General features: G+C 38.3%; 1 protein-coding gene across 1 annotated transcript in view; it reads left to right on the top strand.

The window, feature by feature from the left end:
• The first annotated feature begins 14,520 nt into the window (after positions 1-14,520).
• Positions 14,521-23,246, top strand: part of DGUOK (deoxyguanosine kinase) — a 46,851-nt gene continuing 38,125 nt past the window's right edge. Inside the window, exon 1 of the mRNA XM_051974142.1 lies at positions 14,521-17,032. Within this exon, the coding sequence (XP_051830102.1) occupies positions 16,891-17,032 (142 nt within the window). The 5' untranslated portion in view covers positions 14,521-16,890. The remainder of the gene's footprint in view (positions 17,033-23,246) is intronic.

Genomic DNA, 23,246 nt, shown 5'->3' with positions numbered 1-23,246 from the left:
ATATTCATTCATTTTAATTCAGTGTAGTTCTTGGTGGCACCCTTTGCCCTGGCCCTGAGGGAGTAACCATGGCGATTGATGTACAAATGGAGGATAATACATGGATCGCTTAACTCTGTGGAACCTCACTGTGACTTAGGGCAAAAAATTCCTGATAGCTCCCTACTTAATGTTTGCCAAACTCCATCTAATGAGCAGCAGTTTATTTTTTAAATTCAGTTTTGTTTTTATTTTCAGTTCCAAATTCTCTGATCCCTCACTACTTCCCCTACCATTTTGCCATTTTACCATTGAGAAGGCAAGAATTATAATACAGATATATATACATGCATTTATATACATATATATTATAAACATATCCATATATGCATATTTACTCATACATATATATACACATATATATATAAAGCTCTACAAAATATATTTCTACATTACTCATATGCTGAGAGGAGAAAAAGGAGAAAAAATATGCTTCAATCTGCACTTTGAGAGTATCAGTTTTATATGTGGAAGTAGGATTTTTTTATCATGAGTCCTGAATAATTGTGGATTGTATTGATCGGTGTTACTAAATCTGTGAAAAGTCAATTATCTTTACAATATCGCTGTTTCTGTGTGAATTGTTTTTATGATTCTGCTTACTTCGCTTTGCACCAATCCAAACAAATCTCTGAAACCATCCCCTTCATCATTTCATATGGCAAAATAGTTTCCCATCATATTTATATACCACGAGTCGTTCAGGCATTCCCCACTTGATGGGTATTCTCTTGATTTCCAATTCTTTGCTACCACAAAAAGAGCTGCTAGAAATATTTTTGTACAAATAGGTCCTTTTCCCTTTTCTTTGCTTCCTTTGGGATACAACACTTAGTATTTCCGGGTCAAAGTTTTATAGATGTTGCATATAGTTCCAAATTGCTCTCCAAAATGGTTAGACTAGTTCTTCGCTATGACAACAGTACATTAGTGTACCTACTCGACCACATCCTCTGCATTTGTCATTTTCCTTTTCTATCATCTTAGCTGATCTGATGGACATGAAGTAGTACACCAGAGTTGTTTTAATTAGCATTTTTCTAATTATTAGTGATTCAGAGAATGTATTTAACATAATTATTGATAGATTTGATTTCTTCCTCTGAAAACTTCATATGCCTTAATCATTTATCAATCAGGGAATGGATCCATTTTTTATAAATTTGGTTGTTTTCTTATATCATATATTTGAGAAATGTGATCTTTTCAAAGAAACTTTCCCCCGTCCCCTGCTTTAAATTTTATTTTATTGTTTCCTTCTAATTTTAACTACATTATTTTGCACAAACATCCTTTGCACAAAACACTTTTAATTCCAGGCAAATAAAATTATCCAGTTTAGATCAGAATTATCCATTCTACCTCCCATGAACCATTCTATGTCTTGTTTGGTTATGATCTCTTCCCTTATGCATAGATTTGACAGGTAATTTCTTCCATGCTTCCCCAGTTGACTGTGCTATCGCCCTTTATGTAAAAATCACACGTTTATCTTGATATATGGTGTGAGATGTTGGTTTGTGCCTATTTTCTGCCAGATTACTTTTTGGTTTTCCTAGTGGTTTTTATCAAACAGTATGTTCTTGCCCCAGTGTCTGGGATATTTGGGTATGTCAAACATGATTAGTGTGCTCATTTGTTTCGGTATACTTCTTAATCATTCCACTGATCAATCACTATTTCTATTGTTTTAATGATAACAGTTTTATGGTAGAATTTGAGATCTAATATTACTAAATTTGCCTCCTTCACATTTTTTTTCACTAATTTCCTTGATTTTGTTCATCTTTTTTTCCTGCAGATGAATTTTACTATTACTTTTTTCTAGCTCTGGAAAATCATTCCTTGGTAATTTGATTGTCATGGCACTGAATTAGTAACTTGATTTAGGTAGAATTGTTATTTTATTATATTGGCTCAGCCTACCAATGAGCAATTAACATTTCTCCAGGATTTAGATTTGATTTTATTCATATGAAAAGTGTTTTGTAATTATATGAATAACATTTCTGTATGTGTCTTGGCAGGTAAATTCTCTCATATTTTATACTGTTTCTGGTTATTTTAAATGGAATTTCTCTTTTTGTTTCTTCCAGCTGGATTTTTTTTTTTGGTAGTTTATAAAAATGCTGGTGATTTATATTAGATTTGTTTTCTCTCCTAAAACTTTGCTGAATTGGTAATTGTTTCCAAAACAATTTTACTTGACTCTTTAGGCTTTCTAGGTGTGCTATGCTATCTGCAAAAAGTGATAGTTTTCTTTCCCCATTGCCTGTGTTTATTTCTTCGATTTCTTTTTCTTATCTTCTTGTAAGAATAGGCATTTCTAGTACAATATTGAATAGTAATTGTGTAAATATTAAATAATAATGGGTAAATCCTAGCTTTACCCTTATCTTATTAGAAAGGTTTCTCTTCTATTCTTTTATAGATATTATTTGTTTTTAGATAGACATTATTTAGCTTTTTTAAAGCTTCATATATCCCTGTGATTTGTATTTTTTTCCCCAGGAATGAATGTTATATTTCTGTCAAGTATTTTCTCTATCTATTGAAGTAATTATATGATTTTTAAATGTTTTTGTTATTAATATGGGCAATTTTCCTAATATTGAATCAGCCCTGCATTTCTAGCATAAATCTGACTTGATCATTATGTATGACTTTTGTGATATATTGTTGTAATCTCTTTATTAGTATTTTATTTAAAATGTGTGCATCAATATTCATTAGGGAAACTAATTTGTAGTTTTCTTTCTGTTTTTGCTCTCCTTGATTTCACTATCAAAATCATATTTGTTTCACAGAAGGAATTTAGTAGTATTTCTTTACCTATTTTTCAAACAACTTAAAATGGTACTAGAATTAATTGTTTATTAAATGTTTAATAGAATTTGCTTGTAAATCCATATGTTCCTGTGTCTTTTCCCTCCCCCAAGGAACTATTTTATACATTCTTCAATTTCTTTTTCTAAGAATTATTTAAGTATTCTATTTCCCTATACATTTGCAATTATTCATCTATTTCATTTAGATTGTCAGTTTTATTGTCATAGTTGTACAAAATAACTCCTAATAATTGCTTTTATTTCATCCTTATTGGTTTTACATTCACCCTTTTCATTTTTTATATTGGGAATTATTTTTTTAAATCAACTTAGCCAAAGATTTATCTATTTTATTGTTGATGTTGCTTCATAAAACCAGCTTCCACTTTTCTTTATTAGCCCAATGTTTGTTTGGTAATTTTGCATTTAATTTTATTCATCTTTCCTTTGATTTTCAGAATTTCTATTTTGGTATTTAACTAGGGGAGGGAGGCAATTTTGTGTTTGTTTAGTTGTATATTCAATTAGCTGATATGCTCTTTCTTTATTGTGGTAAATATTTAATTTGTTTCTAAGTACTGCTTTGGCTGCATCCCACGAATGACATGTTGTTTAATTGTTGTAATGATTGTTTCTATGATTTGCTCTTTGACCTATTCATTCTTTTAGGTTCTTTACTAAATGTAAATTTTTATTATGTTATACTCAGAAAAGGGTTCATTTAACATTTCTGCTGTTCTGCATTTGTTTGTATAGTTTCTGCACCTTAATATATGGTCAGTTTTTGCAAAGGTGTGATGGTATATAGGTATACTCCCTTCAATTCTAATTCCATTCAATATTTTCCAGAGACCTATCATATATAACTTTTAAAAACTTGTATTTATTTCTTATTTTATGATTAGCTTTATCCCAGTCTGAATGGGATAAATTTGAGGTCCCCCACTAGTATATTTTTACTATTCTCTATTACAATTCATTTAACTTTTTCTTCAAGAATTTGGATGCCAAACCATTTGACACAAATATGTTTAATTATGATATTAATTCATTGTTTATAGTACTTTAGCAAAATGTTATTGCCTTATCACTTTTAATTGTATCCATTTTTGCTTCTGCTTTGAATTGAGATGATTGCTATCATTTATTTTGTTTTACTTCAGCTGAAGGATAATAGATGCTGCTCCCGAAATATTTTATTTTATTTTAACTCAGCGTGTATCTTTGTGTTTCAAGTATGTTTCTTGAAAACAATATTTTTTGAGGGAAGGGGTTCTGCTTCTAATCCATTATGCTACTTGCTTCCATCTTATAGTGAATTCCATTCATTGCTATGTTTGCTAAATGTGTATCCACCTCCATCCATCTTATATTTATCTTTCTCTTTTTTACCCTATACTGTTCTCAAGAATGTTTTGCTTCTAACCACTACCACCCTTAATCTGTCCTCCATTTTATACTTCTCCTCCTTTCCATCAGCCCTTTTTCTCTCCTGTTTTTCTTCTAGATAACATCTAGATGTTATCTGTGTGTATATGTACATTTTTCTCTCTCTAAACCAGTGTAAGCATTTTCTATTCTATTCCATTTTACCCTTCAATGTATAAACTCTTCCTTGCACATCTTCCTTCCTCCACTTCCCATTGTATTCTTCTTTCAAAATTGTGCCAACATATTAGCTTCATACCCATTTCCTCCATTTAAGTAGACTCCCATTAAAAATCTTAGTGATGATAATGTTCTTAGGGATTACATGTTTCAGTTTCCCATACAGGTTAAACAAACAGTTTAACCTTGAATGAATGTTAAATTTTCTGTTCAGCTCTGGTCTTTTCATCAAGAATGCTTGAAAATCTTTTATTTCATTAAATATCCATTTCCCCCCTGTAGAGTTATATGCAGTTTTCCCCACTAGTGTATTCTTGGTTGTTACTCTAGATCCTTTACATTTTGAAAAATCATATTCCAAATTCTCTGGTTCTCTATAGTGGTAGGTGCTAAATCTTGTATCACCCTGATTATGGTTCTATAATATATTTATTTCTTTTTTATGGCTACTTGCAGTATTTCTCCTGAATCTGGTGGATCTCAATTTTGACTATTGTGTTCCAGAGAGTTCTCATTTTGATATTTCTTTCAAGAAGTGATAAGTGAGGAGGCAGCTAGGTGGTATAGTAGATAGAGCACCAACCCTGAAGTCAGGAGGACCTGAATTCAAATCTGACCTCAGATACTCAACACTTCCTGGTGTGTGACTCTGGGCAAATCACTTAACCACAATTGCCTCAGAGGAAAAAAAAAAGTGATCAGTGCCTTTTTTCAATTTCTACTCTGGTATTCCTGTCATTTCCCCCTTCTGGTTTTAAAATATCAATTTTCCTTGATAATTTCTTGAAAGATTATTCCATTTTTTTTATTATGATTTTCAGGTAGTCTAATAATTCTTAAATTATCTCTCATCTATTTTCCAGGTCAGTTGTTTTCCCAATGAGGTATTTCACATTTTCTTTTATTTTTTTCATTCTTTTGAATTCTATTTTTTCTTGAAGTCCCATGAAGTTGATAGCTTCTGCTTTTCCAAGTCTAATTTTTAAGGAAATATTTTGTTTTGTTTTGTTTTGCAGTGAGTTTTTGTACCTCTTTTACCATTTGGCTGATTCTGCTATTTGAAGAGTTTTTTTTTTTTTTCCCCAGCGTTTTTGTGTCCTTTTATCAAGATATTAGTTCTCTTTTTATAATTTTCTTGCATTGCTCTCATTTAGTTTCACAATTTCCTCTCTATCAATCTTATTTGATTTTTGAAATCATTTTTCTAGCTCTTCGGGAACTTTTGTTGAGCTTGTGTCCAATCTGCATTTATTATTCTTTGAGAATACTTGTAGATATTTTCATATTGTTGTCTTCCTCTGAGTTTTGTGTTGAGCTTCCTGTCAACATAGTAATTTTTTATGGCCAGATTCTTTGTTTTTTGTTGTTGTTGTTGTTGTTGTTTGTTTGCTTATTTTTCCAGCCTATTTCTTATCTTTGTATTTTATGTTAGAGTTAGGCCCTGCTCACTTTGGGATCAGGAAGGAGGGGAACATGTTTTGGTCTGTCTTCTGTCTTTTATGTCTTTCTGGGGTTTTCATGGCTCAGGCAAGGGGCCTGTAAGTGTGTGAAGAGATCTCTTCACTGGCCTTCTGATCTCTGCCTGGTGAAGTCTTTGCTCCTTTATGATTGTAATCACTCCTCTCCATCCTAGAACTGTGACTCAGAATTGGGTAATGGATAATGGAACTGCTAAATGATATTCAATGCTAGTATGGGATAACTAGGATCTCTTTCTGACCAGGTGCTAAGTTTCCTTATCATCCTTGGGTGTTGCACTATTCCTTATTACTGCTGTCATTATCATGACCTATTACTGTTCTGAGCTAAGATAATGATTCACTGTGTCTTTTTCTTGGTTTTACTGCCCAAAATTCTGTTCGGCACATATTTTAGACTATTTTAAAGGGAGTGTATTAAGAGAATTTGACGAAAAGAAATTTAGTTTTACTTCACTATTCATTGAAAGCTCTAGCACTCTAATATTCTTAGTGGGAAAGCTTATTGTCTTCCCCTTCCCCAGCCTCATTTCTACCTTCATTATGTATTCACAGTTTGCAACAAGTTTTTTTATAGCAATAAACATTTATTAAGTATCTACTGTGTGCAAGACACTGTACTCTCCCAAAGTCCATAAATAAAGACTCATCACACTCAAATAGCTTATATTCCCTTAAGACATTTAGTAACCATGCAAAAGATAAAGACATAGAGAAGTCTTCACAGATAGTTCTTGAACTTGAGAAGTTTACTTTCCAAAAGGAGAGATTGGCCAGGTACATAAATAACTCCAATACAAGATGAGATAAGAATCTTAAGAGTTAATCAATCAGCGTGCATTTCTTATGTGACTCCTCTGGATTGTAATGTCAGAGAAACTGAGGCAAGATAGAGATTAGAGAGCATTTAATATTTTATTTGAAAGGGAGAGATTTACTGGGACCAAATGGATCCATGGTTTGGTCGCAGGGCTGAATGTGACTATCGTCTCCAAGAATCCAGCAACCAATGTGAGTTCTCAATGACCTATATACACGTGGCTCAGACACAGGGGGGAGACTGAGGCAGGGGTCGAGTCAGGGTGCTGAGAGTGGGAATGGGACTCTGACAATCTGGTTCTGACAGGGTAGGGGAGCCACCAGAGATGGGGATGACATAATGGGGGGAGGCACCCCTGAGATGGGGAGAGGTATCTTGACAAGATGGTATCTGATATTCTGATAGATTGGATTGGGGAGAGGCATTCCGGTATTCAAATATTCTGATGATTAAGAGGGAGGGATGTTGCAGGAATGACCAGAACAATTAGGTCACAATTCAGGGAAACTGAGGCAGTACAATTCAGGAAAACTGAGGCAGGACAATAAAAGAAAACTATGGCATAACATGGACTAGATTTGAATGCAAAAATTAAGCAATCACTGCCTCCAAAGAGTGGATTGGAGGGGGGGGGCGGTGAACAATATATGTTGTATACATGAAATTAAATACAAGATAAACATAAAATAAGTAAAATGTAATTTAGGACAAAGTCCAATAACAGAATGGTGAGATCAAGAAAAAGCTCACATAAAGGTTAATGCTCACATGGAATTTTGAAGGATCCTAGGCAAGAATGGTTCCAGACATGAGGGACGGCCAGTCAGTTCAAAGATACAGAGACAGAAGTTGAAATATTGTGCATGGGGAACAGCAAATAGGACTATTTGGCAGGAACAAAGACTGCATGAAGGAGGTAATGGGAAATCAAGCTAGAAAGGTAGACTATAATTAATTTTGAAGTGCTTTGAGAGCCAACTCAAGGAGGCTGTATTTAATCTTAGAAGAAATCAGAGGATCCCCTGGAGCTTTTTGCAAAAGAGCATGACTTAATCCTGGGATTTAGAAATATCATTTTGTCAGCTTTGTGGACAATGATTTGGAGAAGAGGCAGAGAGACCAATTAGGAGGCTTTTTGTAGTCTTGTCAGCAAGAAGAGATGAGGAGATGAGGTGTGGATGGAGAAGGGGGTGGATATAAGGGATCTCATGGAGGTAAATCAACAAGATTTGGCAGCTGATGTGATGAGAAGAAGGAAATGGGAATAAACTGTTTTAAAACACCTACCGTATGCCAGGAATTTTGCTAAGCAGGTTACAAATAACAAATCATTTGATCCTCACAACAATCCTGAGAGGTAGGATGAGTATCATTATTTCCCCTATTTTGCAGTTGAGGAAACTGAGGCTAGGAGACCAGAATCTCCTAAGGTGCCTAATAAATGTTTCAAGCCAGATTTTGAACTCAGGATGGAGTGGGGGAGAAAAGAGTCAAGGATGACACCAAGTTTGAGATCTGAACAACAGGTTGCCCTCAAAAATAGGGAAGTTTGGAAACTGAGGAGTGGGGGGAATAACAGGCTCAGTTCTGGACATGACATGTTGAGTCTGAGCAGCCTATAGAATATTGAGAGCAAAATCCCATATAGGCAGATGAGAGAACTAGACTGTATAAAGAAATCTAGAAGTCATCTTCATAGAAGTGATCTTTGAACCTAAGGAACCTGCTAAAATCACCAAGAAGGAAGATTCATGGAGAGAAAAAAAAATCCAGGGTAAGGACCTGGGACATGCTCACAGTTAGGAGCAGGGCATAAGGGATTAGATAATCCATGATAAACTAGCCAAATGTATAAGATAGAAGATTGGCTTGTATCTGGCTTTTTTCAAGTGTCAGCTAAAATCCCACATTTGACAGGAAATCTTTCCCAATGCTCTTTAATTCTTGCATCTTCTCTGAGTTGACTGCTTCAAATTTATCCTCTATTTAGACTGTCTGTTCATAGTTGTTTGCCTTGTTGGCTCCCTCATTATACAGTGAATTTCTTGACAGAATCTCCATTTCTTTGCATCCCCAGTACTTTACAAAGTGTTTGACATGTAACAAGCAATACATATTTACTGACTGACTGGCTGGTTTTCAAGCTGTGTGATCTTAAGCAAGTGATTTAATTTCTCTGGACTTCAATTTCCTAATCTTTAAAATGAAGGAGCTGGACTTGGTGACTTCTAAGATTCCTTCTTTAGCTATAAATCTCTGGCCTTGTGATCTAGGAAATAAGACTGAGAAGGATCAGGTGGGAAAAGAATGAAAAGGAGATACTATCACACAGAAAAAAAAAAAAAAAAGCCCAATTGCAGAATCCTGGGAAATCAGCAGTTCTGAGTGCTGAAAACAAGTAAAGAAGGATCAGTCATCTCTCACTTGGCAATTAAGAAACTGCCAGTAACTTTGGAGAGAACAGTTTCTATCCAGAGAGATGGAATAAGATGATAAGGTGTTAGAGGAACAGGAAAGGATGTGGGGGCAATGAGAGTAGCTATACCTATTCCTAGGAGCTCGGCTTTGTGGGGGAGGATGAGATTTTTAGGATAGATTGGGAGTTATAATGAAGGCTGAGCACTGTTATAAGAATTCAAGAAGATACATCACTATGAAGTAGGAATCCCTGCCTGACCTCTGACATTTCCCTCCAAATCAGGGCTCAGCTGAGGACAAGAGAGACTCCACTAAACACCTAGAAATGTCTCCCATGGTGAATGAGGCATCTTCCTTTCCCCACAACTTATTTTCTCTTCCAGTCAATTCATTATTTTTGCTCATTTAAAACTTTTTAAATTCAACAAACTCAATAAAATCATCATTTCTCTCTTCAGAGAAAAAAAAAATCAGAAAAAAAGAACTGCCCCTGAAACCATGTATCTCTATTATGGATATCGGGTTTTTTAAAAATTCAACATGTTTTGAAACTGTCCCTTGTTTATGATTTTACCCTTCTCTCTTCTCGTTGGTTTATTCAAAAACATATATTCTTCACTGATCCTCTTTCTCTTCTTTTTATATTTTATATAAACTAACAAATGGGATAAATATATGAAGTACTTTACAAAGCTAATGCTATATAAATGCAAGTATTTGTTATCATCATCATCATTGTAGAAGCTCAGGGGTATAGTGGAGAGAGTGTTGGCTGTAGAGTCAGAAAGACCCGAGTTCAATTCTGACCTCAGTTACTTCTTACTACTAGTATGACCCTGGGCAAGTCATTTAATTCTCTCCTAACCTCAGTTTGTTCATCTATAAAATGTTGGTATTAACAACATCTATCTTGCAGGATTGTTGTGAGACTCAAATAAGATATTTGTAAAGCACTTTGTAACCTCAAAGATTATTATTATTACTAACTGCTACTAATATAACCCTTGTCTCCTCTACCTCCAATTGAGGAAAGATTTTTTTTAAGCCCTCTATTACAAATATACCTAGTAAAACAAAATTCCTACATTGGCTTTGTCTTAAAATATATGGCTCATTTTATATCTTTGCTCCATCAATCCTCTCTAAGGAGATGGTTATCATGTTTCCACTCCTAGAATTGTGGTTGGTCATTGAATTGATCAGTTTGTGTATCTTTTAAAGTCCTTGATTCAATTCAATAAACTTATGAAATGCCTACTTTCATCAAGACACTGTTTTTCTCACTTTTCCTTTTTTTTCCTCCATGCCTTTCTTCCTTGTCCTCTCTCTCCTCTCCCCACCCACATTTGTATCCTTTTCAATTAAATGAAGTAAATGATTACCAACTGTAACTCTAATCCTTATACCATGGACAAGGCAAGAAGTGGTGAGGGCCAATGGATGAAAAATCAGTTCAAGTCTTATCTCTGATACATTCTGACACAGTTTCATTGGGCAATCTTCGGTCTGGAGTGCATGCCATACTCCTTGGATTGTCTGATTTCATTCTGTCAGTTGTCTTCCAACTTATGGCTGGATTTAGTCATTTAGTAGAGAGTATGAAGACTAAAGGAAGGAGAAACATATCTGCTCTCTGGAATTCAATCCAATTTTAAAACATGTTTTTTTTTAAGTACCTATTATGTACAAGACAGAGCAGAAGTCTATAACAGTAAATAAAAAGTTGCCTTATAAGCCAGAGAGACAAATTCACCTCCTGCCTTTGAGGCTAACTGTATAATCTAGATATGTGACTCACTTTCTCAGTGCCCCAGGAAACTGCTTTAAGCTCTAAAGTTGCTAGTAGGGTAGGCCCTGACCCTCATAGATGGAGGGAATAAATGCTTTCACCAAGAGTTCCCTATACCAAAGAAATAAATCACTATCAGGTTAAGTCTAAGGCACTGTCCTAGGTGCTGAGCATATAGAAGTGAAAATGAACTAGTCTTTTATCCTCAAGAATCATAGATTGAGAACTGGAAAGATCTTCAGAGAGTATCTACTCTAACCCCTCATTTTAAAAATGAGAAAGCAGAATATTAGAGAAAGAGAAGTGACTTGACCAAGATCACATAATTGGTAAGTAGCCAAGCTGAGATCTTAATTTGCATCTCCTGACTTCAAATCCATTCAGTTACTGGGGGACGGGATATTTTTGTTTATTGTTGTTCAGTTGTTTCAGTCATATCTGAGTCTTCATTTGGGAATTTTTTGGGAAGATACTGGAGTGGTTTATCATTTCTTTCTCCAGCTCATTTTACATCTGGGGTAACTGAGGTAAACAGGGTTAAATGTGACTTACCCAGGATCACACAGCTAGTAAGTGTCTGAGGTCAGATGTGAACTCAAATCTTCCTGATTCCAAGCCTAATACCCTACCCAACAAGTAAGGAGGAGACTCATTCAGTCAATGAACATTTATCAAGTGCAGAAGGTGAATTTGTCAGAGACGTGGTTTGGTATTGTGGTATAGACAGGACAAGATAGCTTCTGATTCTGTGCTTCTAAATTCACTTTTCTTAAGAGGCCAGAGTGAAGAGCCAGTCATCCTCTTAAGCATTTCCATCCCTATTGTCCTGGAATCTAGAAGCACCTGGATGGTTTGCCATTCTTTTCCCATGGTTCCCTGGGACCCTGATATAAAGGATGTGGAATCAATAATTCAGGGTCACATCTCTGTGGGATAGAGTCAACCCTTTATTCTCTAAGCCTGGATCTGAAGAGCTATTCAGAGAGCAGGAGAGAAAAAGGTGAGTGGCCAATTCAGATAAAATAGTCAAGGAGAAATAGTTGCATGCAGACCCAGCTGCTTTGTGGATTGACCCCTGTATCCCAGCAGGGGGAGAACCTGGTTTAGCATCACAAAAGTGCCGTGTGGAAATCTTTTCCCCAAGACCATTCAGGCTGCTTGGAAGTCCTCCTTTGAGCCAGGAGTCAATTTCCATATTAAAAATTAGGGGATTGACAGTCCTGGAAACAGTATTTAGAGGTAGGTAACATGAAAAGCAAAGCAGAATAGAACCTAGCTTACCTCGGAGGCTTCAAAAGTATTTATTTTTAGTGCCAGGTCCATCCTCTATTAGTTGGGTGACTGACAAGGAGACAGATTGTGAAGAACAGTGCACCAAGAACACTCAAGGGGATTGGATATGAATCTCACCTTTGCCCCGGGCAACCTTCCTGAGGCTAAGATTTATCATGGGATCATAAATTAAGAAATTGGAAATAACCCGAGCCAATCGCTTTGTTTACAGAAGGAGGAGTTGGACCATATTCAGTTCAATACAAATCAGTAAACAATAATTAAATCTCTGCTTTGTGCCAGGCACAAGACAGAAAAAGTTCCTGCCTTCAAGAAGCTTACGTTCCATGAGGGAGATACAGACTGTACAAATAAGTAAATAGAAAGTAATTTCAAAAACTGGAGAAACAGAAATGGAGACAGAGACAGAGAGAGCTCAAGCATTAACTGCGGAAATCAGGCAAAGCCTTGCAAAGAAGTTAGCACCTAAACTGTGCTTTAAAGGAAGCCAAAGATTATAAAAGATGGAAATGAGGAAGAGTAGGAATTCCAGACACAGTATACTCTGTGCAGTCATGTAGGTAAGAAATGAAAATCATTCAGGGAGGGTTGGCCATTTGGTCAGAATGGAGGGGTAAAGGAAGGCAGAAAATGTAGGTAACAGCCAGATTGTGGGAGATTTCAAATGACTGAAGAGTTTGTATTTTATTCTAGAGGCAATATGACAGAGTTTGAGATATAAAAGGAAAGGCAGCAACCATTTGATGGAATTCATAAATTGGAATGAGTGGTCTTGTAGTTTCTGATTGAAGAAATCCAATTCGGGTAATAGGGAGCCAGAAAAGTTTTCTGACAAGGGGAGTGGCAGGGTCAGATTTGTGTTTTAGGATTTTCTTTTTGGCCTATGAGGATGAATTGGAGCTGAGAGCTACTGGAAAAAAAAGAAAGGAAAACATCTGTGAATCATTAGTTGTTTTCACCCAATGGCCAATTCCCCAGAATTCCATCTGACTGAATAAATTTCTTCCCTCTTTGTTATGAAATTACATAGATAATTACTTTTACTCCATTGTAAGAAATTAAGAGATGATTAGCTTAAGAGCACAAACTATCTTGTGTGTGTGTGTGTGTGTGTGTGTGTGTGAGAGAGAGAGAGAGAGAGAGAGAGAGAGAGAGAGAGAGAGAGAGAGAAAGAGAGAGAGAGAGAGAGAGAGAGAGAGAGAGAGTCTTCTCAGCACTTAGCACTGGGAGAAAATTGTTAATACCAAATGTAATATTAACTGAGATCTGTTAATCATCCTAGTGAAACAACAAATCATCCTAGTAATGCAGGATTTCAATAATGTTTTTAGATTCCTACTCCCAAAATAATTACTCTTCACTAGGAAGAGGTGAACCACATCCACCTAGAGATTTTATCTTGTAAACTAACTTTAATTGGATCTTGGCTCTTAATACACTTGCCCCTTTCTATTGGGATTCATGGCATGAAGAGAAAAACAATCATTGCAGACTGCCAAGGATCACTGGAGTCTCATGACCAGGACTTGCTACCTTATAGTCCCTCCTCCTGTATCTTGGAGCTGGGTGATCTACTGTGCTATGCATTCGTGGGATATCTCCCAGGTAGCAGGATTGGTATTTTGTTATCTCAGTCAAAGGCATTTTATTCCTCAACTGGTGACTTTGATTTATTTCAGGACTTGACAGCACAAAGGATGACAAATTGAAAGAGCTTAATAACTAACTGCTTGTCGGTTGATTGAGTCAACTGGGAAAGAGGCTTTCTGAATGGATAGAAGGTAACAGATGTGACAAATATGACTGTAGAATGGACAGGATTTGAAAATTAAATACATGTGAGAGGTAAAGGAGGAAGGGTCAGGAATTCTTTTAAGTTATGAATCTGATGGCTTGAAGAGCCCTCCACAAAAATTCAGGTTCATCGCTGTCTGTGCCCACCACTGCAAGAGCATGACAGTTATGGCAATTGACTCATGAACATCAAAAATTGTCAGTAAGACTGCTACAGGACTTTAAAACCAGCAGAAATCATTGGATTCCCTGACACATTAAGTAACGGACAATAGATTGGTTTTGGACTATCTCTTTGCTTTGTAGAAGGAAAGTTTGAGGAAAATTGTATTTTATTTTATGGAACTTAATTCCACAAATGTTGCTCTTGCAAGATTCTGTTATCTGTGGAGAGATGAGGGAGAAATCCCTTTCTTTCCCTATCCTTGGTGGACTCTGAAAGAGGACCAAGGGAATGTTAGAGCATATTCAAGAGCTGAGTTTTTCCTCCATAATTGGTTCTCATCTTAACTGATGCAGAGAAATTCTGGAACAAAGCTAGCTTGCCCATTTTGCATAGACTTGACAAAGGCCTGACAAACTCCCAACCCATCACTAGCAATCTGTGACTCATTAGTTATTTTCACCCAGTGGCCAATTCCCCAGAATTCCATCTGACTGATTGAATTTCTTCCCTCTTTATTATGAAGCTACATAGGTAATTACTTTTACTCCATTGTAGGCTGCTCAGGACAATTTCCAAACATCTCTATTATGATCCCTTTACTCAAGTGGAACTTCTATAGGATTTTCCTAAACTGTCCCTCAGGTGATGAGCCCCACTGCATTTAACTAGTCTGGGCCTCCTACCAGAAAAATACAATCCATCACCAAATTCTTAATCAAAGATAATCCAGCTTAGTTTATGGGGTATTATTATACTTGTCTCCAATGTAGCAGAAAACAAATTCCCTCCCCTCCTCACTTTCCTAACTCTAGTGTTTTGTATTTTTTAAATGTGCAAAATGTTTGTGGCAGCCCTTTTTGCAGTGGCATGGAACTGGAAATTGAGAGGATGCCCATCAGTTGGAGAATGGCTGAATAACTTATGATATATGAAGGTAATGGAATATTTTTGTAAGAAAGGATGAGCATGTTGATTTCAGAAAAGCATGGAAAGACTTACTGAAAATCTTGGAAAGTCTTGGAGAGTCAGGGAAAGATTATGAAATGATTAATTGGGTTGGACTTGACACTTTTCAAAAACGAGGTGATTCAAGGTAATTCAAAGTAATTCCAATGGACTTGGGATGGGATATACCAATAGGATCTAGACAAAGGAGATTGAATATGGGTGGAAGCATAGTGTTTTCACCTTCTGTTGTTTTGTTTCCTTGTTTTTTTTTTTTCTTTCTCATGTTTTTATCTTTTTTCCCCTTTTGATCTGTGTGGAAGAGTAAAAGCGGAGTGTATTTTGAGATGTGTGACCTGATTCCTGTAGAATTCTACAGGACATTCTACAAATAACAACTTGTCTCACACAATGTGACAAATATGGAAACGTGTTTGAAAATTGCACATATTTAACCTATATCAAGAGTTGCTGCCTTGGGGATGGGGGGAGGTAAAGAAAGGAGAAAACTTTGGAGCACAAAGTTTTACCAAAAAATTAATATTGAAAACTATCTTTACATGGATTTGGAAAAATAAAATAATATTGGAAAAAATAAAATAAAATGGATCCTTCTAGCAGTCCATCTTTTTAAAATGCTAACAGTTTGAGTGCCATGGAAATATCAAGTTACCCCTTCTTGATCTCACTTAATTTATCCACCACCACCACCCCCAGCTCTTCCTATTCTGTGGTCTTCTTTAAGGTCACCAGTGATATTCATTTTACAAATGAGGAATTTGAGGCAAACCAAAGTGAAATGACTTGCCCAGATGCACACATCTGGTGTGTCTGAAGTAACCTATGTCTGGTTTATTTCTTATTCTGTGTGTTACCTCAAGCCCCAGTTAGAGATATGCTCTCTTGCCAAGCGAAATGAGCAGAACCAGGAGATCTTTATACATGGCAACAAGATCATAGGATGATCAATTTTGATGGACACGGCTCTTTCTAACAATGTAATGATTGAGTCCAGTTCCAATGATCTTGTGAAGAGAGCCATCTACACCTGAGAGAGGACTATGGGAACTGAGTGTAGATCACAACATAGCACTTTCACTCTTTTTGTTGTTGTTTGAGTTTTGTTTTTTTTTTTCTTTTTTTCCCTCCTTTATCTGATTTTTCTTGTGCAGCAGCATAATTTTATAAATATGTATACACATATTGGATTTAACATGTATGTTTAACATATATTGGATTATTTGCCATCTAGGGGAGGAGTGGGGGGAAGGAGGGGAAAATTTGGAAGACGAGGTTTTTCAAGGGTCAGTGTTGAAAAATTACCCATGCCTATGTTTGAAAATCAAAAGCTGTAATAAAAACCAAGAAAGAAAGAAATAAGCTCCCTGAGAGAGGGGTCTGCCTTTGTGTAAACAGCACCTACAGCATATAGTAGGGACTCAGTGACTGGCTGGCTGATCTCCCCGGGATATCGTGGCTGGTTGGCAGCCTCCAAGCAAGGGCTCGCCGCCCATGGGGAGGGCGGAGAGGGGAGGTTGCCATCCGGAGCATTCTGGTTTGGGTCTGGGCTGGGCAGGGATGGAGCGGGAACCGTAAGGCGCTCAGCCGGCTCATCCCTCAGGGTCCCAGCGCGGGGCGGGGCAGCGGCGCAGGCCGCACCTCCACGCCCGGGGAGGGGCACGCACTGAAGGCGGAGGGAGAAGAGGAGGAGGATGGCGGCTCTGGGCAGGCCGGCTCCGCAGCTGCGGCTCCTACTCCGCGCCTTCCTCGGGCCCATGGCTCTGAGCCAGCGCTCCGCGTCTGCTCCGGCTCCGAGGCGCGCACCCCGGCGCCTCTCGGTGGAAGGGAACATCGGTAAGGTCCTCACGAGCAGGACGTGCGTCTGGCCATGGGCGGGGCGGGAGCCGGAGGGGGCGGGGCCGAGACCGGGGGCGGGGCCTGATTTTGCTGGAGCAGAGGCCTGGACGGCTGATCTAGATAGGCCCTTGGGCTGGGGGGTGGAGTCGGCCGAAGGCCCGGTCTAGGCCTGCGCAGTGAGAGGTACCTGCTCGGAGGAGGGAGGAGAAGGGAGAGGAAAGAGGAGGAAGAGGAAAGGAAAGGAGGAATGGGGAGGAGGGGAGAAAAAGCGGAGAGTATTTTGGGATGCGCGACCTCGCCGATGCAGTCCCTGAGCCTTCAGGGGCGAGAGGGACCCACTGACCCAGGAGCCCACACTGGACTCTTCATCCTCACTCAAAAATGGAAAGTTTCCACTTGAAACCCTGCCATAACGGGGAGCTCAGGCCCAGGGCAGATCGGCCTGTCTGCACCGAAAGCGGTCAGGCGGCACATTTATGGACCTACTATGTGCCGCTGAATGTACTGAACTCTAGGGATACGGCCTCCAAGGAGCTCACAATCTATTGGGAGAGACAGAAAGCAAATAGGTAGAGATATATACAAAGATGTAATCTACCAGTTAGTTTGAGAGCAGGACTTTTGGCGGGACTTTAGCAGGACTTACCCGTGCCCTTCCTAAAACATGGACACGGGCCTCTAGAGAGAGAGGTGGTTTGATTGGGCCAGAAAACTGCTGACTCCTCCTCGTAGTGCCAGACACCAAGTCCCTCAGCGCTCCTGATATCACATTAGCTTTGGCTGTGATCTTGTGGGTCTTCAGCAGCTCCTCCAGAGCCCTTTCAGACTAGCTGCCTGTGGCTCTGCGCCTCCCCCCTCCTTATACTGGAGGGGCTGACTTGGCATTTAAATTTAACCAACACCTGGTTTGTGGAAGGCTTGGCGCTACATTGGGGATACAGGCGGAAAGAAACAATGTCTACACTGAAGGAGTTTACATTTCTACTGAGGAGAAACAACTTAGAGACAAATGATTTAATACAAAGTATACACCAGGCACTACAAAGTTTCCCCCTAAGAAGTGATTGTAATCACTAAGGCACCATCTGCCGGGGAGATAAAGCACAAGGTCCCTGCTCCTGCATGTGGGCTCTTTGTAGCAGAAAACGGACGTTGTGGGTCCAAGCCAAGATGCTGATAGACTTTGCCCAGTTCCTAACCTGTCTTAATTATAGATAACTCCTCAGTGGCAGCATTAGGGAAATGGTCGACTGATTTCCAACCCCTTTGCCTGCCTCCCAGGTCAGAGTTGTAAAAGGCATCAATGATAGATCACTTGCCAGATCTAACGGCCTTTTCTCAGGACTCATCCTTCCTAAGCTCTCTACCACTTGTCACACTATTGATCTCCTCTTCTACTGCTTTTTCTGTCCTCTCGTTTTTCTTGAAATTGCTTTCTCCTATTTGCTAGCCCCTCATCTCCTTTGCTAGTTTTTCATCTAGATTATGCCCTTTCACCATGGGGGTTCCCAGAGTCTCTGTCCTGATTCCCCTTTCTCCTCCCTCCATACTATCTTGCTTAAAGATTTCATGAGTTTAATTGCCATCAGCAAAAAATGATTCCTGTATCATTGTCTCAGCCCTCACCAGGATCATGTCACCAACTGCCTTTTGAACATCTTGAACTAGATGTCCCATAGACATCTCAAAGTGAACATGTCCAAAATGGGACTCATTATCTTCCTCTCTTTCTCCAAACATCCCTTTTTGTTTAAATTGTTTTTTTTTTAATTTTATTCAATCAGAAAAAAAAATTAAAAACCTTTTTTTTCCTTCTCACTCTATCCCTCAAATGAAAGAAAAGGAAAAGCAAATTCTTTGTTACAGACATGTATAGTCAAGCCAAACAAATTTCCACATTGGCTGTATCCAAGTTACTTACACACACACACACACACACACACACACACCTTATTCTATATTCTCATTATATCACCTTTCTGTCAGGTGGAGACTAGCTTGCTTCATCATTGACCCTTTATAGTGTGGCTGGTGATTACACTGGTCTGTGTTCTAAGCCCTTCAAAGTTGTTTGTCTTTACAACATATTATTGTTTTCTATAAATTTTTCTTCTGTTTCTGCTCATTTTACTCTAAGCTAATTCAGTTAAGTTTTCCAAGTTTTTCTGTAAGGGTCTCCATCATTTCTTTCAGCATAGTAGTTTTCTTTCATCTTTTTATGTCAGTTTGTTTAGTCATTCCCCAATTTATACCTCCCCTCAGATTCCCACATTGCCATCTTAAAAATACCTATAAACATTTTAAATATATCCTTAAAATTTGTTTTGCTTTGGACTAATTCTTCCCTTTATCTCTTGTTATTGTTATGCAGTCATTTTAGTTATGTCTGACTCTTCATGCCCCTATTTGGGGTTTTCTTGGCCAAGGTACTGGAGTGGTTTGCCATTTCCTTCTCCAGCTCATTTTACAGAAGAGGAAACTGAGGCAAATAGGGTTAAGTGACTAGCTCAGAGTCACACAACTAGTAAGTGACTGAGGTTGTATTTGAACTCACTGAGATGAGTTTTCCTGACTGCAGGTCAGATATTCTGTCCACTATTCCACCTAGCTTCTCCTCTAATCAAATAAATTTAATTTAACTAATCTATCTTCCCTCTAATTCCTTCCTTCTTCCTTCTCCCCTTTCCTACTAAGTTCCCCATTGAGTGATAAGTAGTTTTGCACTCAAGTGTTTTGTATGTGTGTGTGTGTATTTCATCCAGATGAGAATAAAGTTGTTCTGTCAGCTGTTTCCTCCTACCCCCTACTTCTCATTTGTAAAGATGTTTAATTGCTCTGATTATTTATGATAATTTTACCCACCATTCCTCTCTTTGCCCTGTGTATTCCTCTTTCCATTAGTCTCTTCACATCATTAAGATAGAAGAGAATCACTCCCAGCTCTTGCCTAGAGCAGCTAAGTGAGCAGCAGATAGAGTGTCAACCCTCAACTCAGGAGGGCAAGGGTTCAAATCTGGCCTCAGACATTTACTAGTTGTGTGATCCTGGGCCAGTCACTTATCCTGTTTGCCTCATCTGTACAATTTCCTCATTTCCTCATCTATCCAATGAGCTGGAGAGGCAAACCACTCCAATATCTCTGCCAAGAAAACCTCAAATGGGGTCACAAAGAATAAGACATGACTGAAAACAACCGAACTACAAGAAACATGATCCTTGACAGTTATAGGGTTCGCATTTATAGCATCTCCCAATGTTAGAATATAACCAGTTTAGTCTTATATATCATTTATACATGTGTTATTCTGGGCCTCAGTTTCAACATCTGGAAAAGAAGGAAATACCAGCACCTGCCTCACTGAGTGCTCGCTTGGATCAAATGAGAACACGTGGAAAGTGCCCTGCAAACTCTAAAGTGCCATAGAAATGTTAGCTATTAGTACTGACTACTACGATTGCTGTTACCCAACTGCCCGGAAGATTGGAGAGATCTTATCAGATATAATCAAGCAGGAAAAGCGGCCCTAAACAGTAACCACATCCTCCTGTGTGTGCCCTCATTTAACAGCCATAATTCTGTCCTCTCGGCCAAGAAATGAGCCATCTTAGCCCACTGGGAAGAAGGCCGCTTATGAAAGTCAGTTGTTTTGATCACCTCACTCATTCTAGATGTCAGATGAGCCCTAACTTGGCTTCTTTCTCATTAGGTCATGAAATGAGTGCCAGATGTAGGGAAAAACTGAGGATGCCATAGAAACTGGTCTTTTTAATTATTAACTCTCTGATGGCCTGAAGTTCTTTCTCTGAAGGCCAGAGTAAATCTTTCAAGTTCTCTTTATCGAGCACTTTATTGTAATTGCCTCTGTTCTCAGGACTATGTAATGACATTATGACATCCAGGGGCTCTTTCTCCCTGGTCTTCTTTTTTTTTAAAAATAGCTTTTATTTTTAAAATTTATGCAAAGACAGTTTTCACCATTCACCTTGAAAAACCTTGTATTCCAAATTTTTCTCATTTCTTTCCCCTACCCCTCTCTTAGACAGCAAGTAATCCAATATGTGTTAACATGTGTGATTCTTCTATACCTTCCTGGTCTTTCTCTGTCCACTCTTAATTCCTTGGGTACCAGGAGTTCTAGACTATAGAATCCTAAATTTAAAGTTGGAAGAACCTTGGAAGTTATTATGTCCCTATGCTCAAGGGGATGTAAAACTGGGTATACCCTTTGACCCAGCAATACCACACTAGGTTTATATCTCAAAGAGATCATTTTAAAAGGGGGGGAAGGGAAGGAAGGATATTTCTAGCAACTTTTTATAGTGATAAAGAATTGGAAACTGAGGAAGTATTCATCATTTAAAGAATAGCTTAACAAGTTGTGGTGTGTAATTATGGTGGAATATAATTGTGCTATAAAGAAATGATGAGCAGGATGCTCTCAAAAAAACCTGGAAAGTCTTAACAGGAACTGATGCAAAGGGAAGTGAGCAGAAGCAGGAATCAATGGACACAGTGACAACAATGTTGTATGATGATCAATTGGGAATAACTAAGTGTCAACAATACAATATTGCAACACAATTCTGAAAGCCTCATGATGAATAAATGCTACCTGCCTGCGAGACCTGAGAGAGTTTGAGTGGACATTGAAATTTTGCTAGGGTTTGGTTGTGGGTGTTTTGGGGGGATGGAGGAGCAGTATCTGTTTCTTTTTTCACAAAATGGCTAATATGGAAATATGTTCTGCATGACTGCACATGAATAATCTATATCGAATTGCTTGCCTTCTCACTGATGAGGTAGGGGAGGGAGAGAATTTGGAATTCTTTTTTTTTTTTTTTTTTTTTTTTTTTTTCTGAGGCACTTGGGGTTAAGTGATTTGCCCAAGGAAGTGTTAAGTGTCTGAGACCAGATTTGAACTCAGGTCCTCCTGACTTCAGGGCTGATGCTCTATCCACTGTGCCACCTACCTGCCCCAGAATTCAAATTTTAAAAATGGATGACAATTGTTTTTTACAAGTAATTGAAAAAATAAGATATAAAATTTTTAAAAGAATGTATTAAGTCCAACTGCACTCATGTTATAAGTAAAGAAACTAAGGTTCAGAAATTGCTGCTAAAAGCCACACAGGTAATAGATATCACAGATGGGATTTAAGCTAAGACTCCAAAGTCTCTATATCAAGCAGAACTGGGCCTTCTTGAGCACGCCTGTATACATATATCACCCATTTGAGTTAGGCTACAAGATCATAAACTTATTGCTTGGCAAATTCCAGTTTCTGTAAATCTCCTTTGTGTTTTTCAGTTCCATTCAGACCCATTGGGTCCCATGTCTCTGCTCATTTAATTTAGGCTCGAGGAAAGTAGCAGTGGCCCTAGGTTTGGGGAAGAGCTGGGCCCCTTTGAATGGTTGTAAAGGAGAAGGAAACTGGAGAACTGAGCAGTTATTAATGACCCACATTCACATCACACTTAAAAGTTTACAAAAAATTTTTGTATACATTATCTTACTGAAATCCCATAACCACAGTCTGTTTGTTTGTTTTTCAAAAGGCCCTGCAGGTATTACTGAACTTCATTAGAGATTGGGAATCTGAGGTTCAGAGGAATTATGGGACTTTTCTTTGGTCACACAGCTCCTGAGAGTCAGATAATCCAGGTTTTCCTGAGTCCAAGCTCGTTGCACTCTGTGCCCTCTACCTACCTCTACCATTCAGTCAATCACTATGGCTTTACCTCAGTCACTTTCAGCTGCTTTTCTAAAGATTTGCTTTCCCACTCAGTTTTAGGAGGAAATCACCCCATTTTGTTGTCATCTCTACTGGAGTTTTTCAGTGGCCATTTCCCACCAGGTCCATTAGTTTTTGAAACTCCTTTGACCCCAAGTTAGAAATCATCTGTGGTTATGCTTCAGTTAAGACAGTGAGAAGCCGTAGTCCTAAAAACCCAAGCTGGGAGACCAATGGGCTCAGTGATAAATGAAGCTGGAGTCATTTAACGGTTACTTTTCCTGTTTGAAGATGTCATTTTCTTATCTGACTCACCAAGTACATTTGATGCCTTCTACATTTAATCTCACCTCTAGAGAAAGTGAGATCCCGAGAGAGGCTGCTAGGTGCTACTGCAGTGGATAGAGCACTGGACTTGGAATCAGGAATACTCATCTTCATGAGTTCAAATCTGGTCTCAGACACTTAACGCTTCCTA

Source organism: Antechinus flavipes, chromosome 2, assembly GCF_016432865.1.
Source record: "Antechinus flavipes isolate AdamAnt ecotype Samford, QLD, Australia chromosome 2, AdamAnt_v2, whole genome shotgun sequence".
NCBI classification, from domain to species: Eukaryota; Metazoa; Chordata; class Mammalia; order Dasyuromorphia; family Dasyuridae; genus Antechinus; species Antechinus flavipes.
This window is presented reverse-complemented; position numbering and strand designations above follow the sequence as displayed.